General features: G+C 48.9%; 1 protein-coding gene across 1 annotated transcript in view; it reads right to left on the minus strand.

The window, feature by feature from the left end:
* The window catches only part of LOC119318102 (kinesin-like protein KIN-7D, chloroplastic), a 12771-nt gene extending 9885 nt beyond the window's left edge, over nucleotides 1-2886 (minus strand). Inside the window, exons 1-6 of the mRNA XM_037592622.1 lie at nucleotides 2438-2886; nucleotides 2243-2340; nucleotides 1102-1191; nucleotides 709-761; nucleotides 306-371; nucleotides 158-211 (exon numbers count right to left, since the gene is read on the minus strand). Coding sequence (XP_037448519.1) covers nucleotides 158-211; nucleotides 306-371; nucleotides 709-761; nucleotides 1102-1191; nucleotides 2243-2340; nucleotides 2438-2694 — 618 coding nt within the window. The 5' untranslated portion in view covers nucleotides 2695-2886. The remainder of the gene's footprint in view (nucleotides 1-157; nucleotides 212-305; nucleotides 372-708; nucleotides 762-1101; nucleotides 1192-2242; nucleotides 2341-2437) is intronic.
* Nucleotides 2887-3796: the final 910 nt, after the last annotated feature.

A 3796-nucleotide genomic window follows, 5' to 3' on the forward strand; every position in this document is an offset into this window, starting at 1 on the left:
CAAACAAACAGCTGGAACACTGCCTTGCCTTTTCATCTAGACGAAAAAGAAGAAACCAGTATGTACATGGGAGCACGTGCTTTTCTCAGTAAAACATGGAAAAAGATTACAAATACTATGAAGACAAGAAATATGATTGCAGCAACAATTAGCAAACCTCGTTATAAATTTCCAAGTATGACACACGCAGGAGAAACTCGCGGTTTGGGGTCTACAAAGAAAAACCAAGCTGAGTTATAATTTAAGAAGCAATGACTACAGCACTAGCAAGAATGTATCATCTCATCATGATATTTAAAGAGTACCTCCTGTATAATGCTAAATGCATCTTTGACAGCCAAAGGTATTATTCCTGGGGATCTTTGATCTCCCTGACTCAAAAGAAGAAGTATATCAAGAAACTGGTGGCATTGAAAAGTATAGCTAACGGATGGTTCGTAAATATTAGCTTAGTCACATAAAAATGAAAAACACATTTTCTCATCAATGAGTATACTCTAAGTGTAATCTTCAAAAGAGAATGAAACTTGCCTACCTCCATGGATAATCAGTTTATCACACAAAATAAATAATAATCACAGACATGGTATCAGGAGCATCTAACGTGGATATGGATTACACCCAATGGAGCATTAGTTATGAATATAGCATAGCTGATACCTACGGTAAAAGAATAATAAAAGCTTGATGCTACATAAGTATTCTCACATGCATCGTATGTGTCTTTCCACTGCTTGTAACGCCATACGCAAATATTGTTCCTGCATAATGAAAATGCATTATATTTTGCTTTGCAGGGCCAACAGACTACAAGTCTTAGAGAGATCCAGAATCATCATTGCATTATAATCTCATTCAGACCATATCTCGTAGTAAAATGGAACTGCGACTGTATAACCAATAAACTTGTGCCACAATTAAATAATTACTGCAACCATATTCACTATGACCTCTAGAAGATCTCATAGTAAAGTGACATTCCATAACAGAAACCAGCCTCTTTCATCAGAAAAGTAAGTCAGAAAGGAAGAACAAGATGCTATCATAATACTAAGTTGTAAGATAAAGCTGAAGAGGGTAACAGAATAAAATATCACTTACCATATATGCCCTCCATGGCACCACTGACAACATGTTGAGCTGCAACATCATATACTTGGCGGGTTGTAGTAGTCGGTGCAAAAACCCGATCTGGGTAACAATAGTACAATACAGTATTAGTCTCTACAGTTTAATTTGAAACTGGAGAGAATAGATAAAATGCCAGTCTCAGAAATGCGCCTACTTCTCCCAGATATTAATTTGCAATTGTTCCATGTAACGGAACAGCTTACTTCACTCGAATAACTAGCTGTGCAGGAGATATTGAAATAGTTTTATTTGTTCATACAAATGAATGTGTGAACAAACATTTAAACAAAAGTACCTAGAAATTTCGTTATCTGAACCAATAGTTTTAGCGCCATAACCAGAAAATTTCAACGATCGATTCCTGTGCAAAGGAAAAACCTATAGTAAACTTGAGTCCTCCGAAGTTATGTGCCGTCCAACTGTCAATTCTCATGTAATCACCTCTTACAGAGCCAAGAGCCGCCCTGGCACCTAAGCATGAGCTAATGAAGTACAACCACGACGCGCTAAACCTTTAAGATGGCTAAAGCATGTTAGACTGCCATGTGAATACTTGTTTTGCACAATTCCCTACATAGAACAGCATATGGATTGTGAATTAGCACGGGAACAGAAAGCCTAGACGGTGCACATTATCCAATCCCCAGTGCATCAGTAATTCAGTACACAAACCTACCATGTTGAAGTATGTACCCCTCGTGAATCGGTGCACTGTTTTGAGAATACTAACATTATCCTATTGGTCTGAAACTTATAAGCAAAATAAACACCGAATAGTGATTTGATTTATGAGGTTCATATTCCAAATGCACCGATAAACTGATGCAGAATCCCAAGGTCACAATAGAAAATTTGGATACATTTCTAGGAAAGTAAACCGAGCAGTGGCAGGGCGGCATGAGATAATTCCAACCATCTAAAATTAGAAGTATCCCCAAATCCCATCTAGTCAGTTCAGCCCCTGGCTTAGGCCAGGACTGAACATCTCGACACGACACAGCAAATTCCCCATATGACAAAACAGATGACAGCTAGAGAGAAAACAGTGTGCCAATGCCACAACCGCCAAGCAATCCAATCGCCAACCAACGGGGAAGGGAGTGAGACGTACCGTAAGCGTAGCCGACGTTGGGGTTCTGCTCGCTCCGCACGACCGTGTCGCCGTCGGCGTACCACGCGACCTCCTCCCCCTGCCGAATCTCCCGCGGGCTTCAAAAACGTCACACGGAGGTGAGGAACCAAAACGCAAAATCAACCCACATTCCCCATATCCAAAACCGAATCGACCCGAGAGCGCGGGCGGAACCTGAGCGGGCGGAAGCGGACGGTGACGGTGACGTTCTCCTTGGTGGCGGCCTGGTCGTCGTCGGCGTCGGCGGCGTCCAGCCCCGCGACGAGCCGCGGCGACGCGGGCCCCTCGAGCGACGACATCATCTCCGGCGTGAGCCGCGACGACGACGTGGTCGCCGTCGACGTCGGCGAGCCCGACTGCTGAACCTGCTGGTGCGAGCCCTTCGCCGCCGAGGAAGCCTTCCGCTGGCGCGAGGCCGGGCGCGTCGCCATTGGCGCGAGATCTAGCGGCAGCACGTGGCGGCAGCACCCGACATTCGGATCCGCGGCCCCCCGCTTTAACGCGGGTTTTCTCTAGGGTTTTCTTTCCCCTTCCCCTTTCCCGTTCGTGTCACTTCACTCGCTCGTGGGAGGTGCTTTCCTTTCGGATGGATGGATGGCCCTCGCCAGTCGCCACCCTTTTGCTTCCGCCGGAAGCGAGGCAGAGTGCGCGAGAGAAGAAAGAAAAGAAAAGAAGCTACTCCGCCCCAACTGGCTCTTGGTGGGTGGAGTGGGGGTGGGACGCTGAGTCGCTGACTGGTGGGGTCGCGACGCCGATGGGTGTACATGTTGGTGGGAGCGGAGCGATGTGGACTCGTGCGGTTTTGATTGGCTGCCGGGCCGGGCCGGGACGGTACTGGGCTAACTGTTCTGTGAGGCCGTTTGGCCATAAATCGCCGAGTTAATTTGGATAATGTAGTTAGGTCGTTCGTCTTGTTAAAGATGATGATGGTGTTAGTTAGGTTGTTGTGGTCTGGCAGCACAGCACCTGTGCGTAATTAAGCCCAGTACTGTACCCAGTTCATCACATCACTCTGGTAGTACTAAGTACTAGTGTGTTATGTTCTCGACAAAATATCTTAGGGGATTCGGGATTAGTGTGTGATATGTGTTCAGCGTCTGACCGGGACATCCCCTCTGAGAGGTCTACCTACCGGCGTTGGGGTCGCCGGAAGGCTCCGCGACTGCACGGTCCACACCGACGGCGAGAGCGTCTCTGTTGCCGCAGCGCCACGGCAATGCCAGCGCGCGCGCGCGCCTTTGCCGTTTCGTCAACGGAACGCCCGCCCGCCCACCAAACCCAAAGAACGACCCGGCGCCATGACAACGCACGCGCGCGAGCCGCTCGCCCCTTGTTGCGTAGCCGCCATAGCCAGCTCCTCCGGCGTCCAGCCGATCTCCTGTAGCCGTCAGCGCGCCGGGCGGCGCAGGCGCCGGAGAACCGGCCAAACGCGCCGGGACAGCGGGGGGACACGGACACGGGCGCCGGGACCGCGGTCCGCCGTCATGCACGCGCCATGCGCCAAGCGCGCCGAGCCACACGAACGGCATCGCG

This window comes from Triticum dicoccoides, chromosome 6A (genome assembly GCF_002162155.2).
Source record: "Triticum dicoccoides isolate Atlit2015 ecotype Zavitan chromosome 6A, WEW_v2.0, whole genome shotgun sequence".
Taxonomy (NCBI): domain Eukaryota; kingdom Viridiplantae; phylum Streptophyta; class Magnoliopsida; order Poales; family Poaceae; genus Triticum; species Triticum dicoccoides.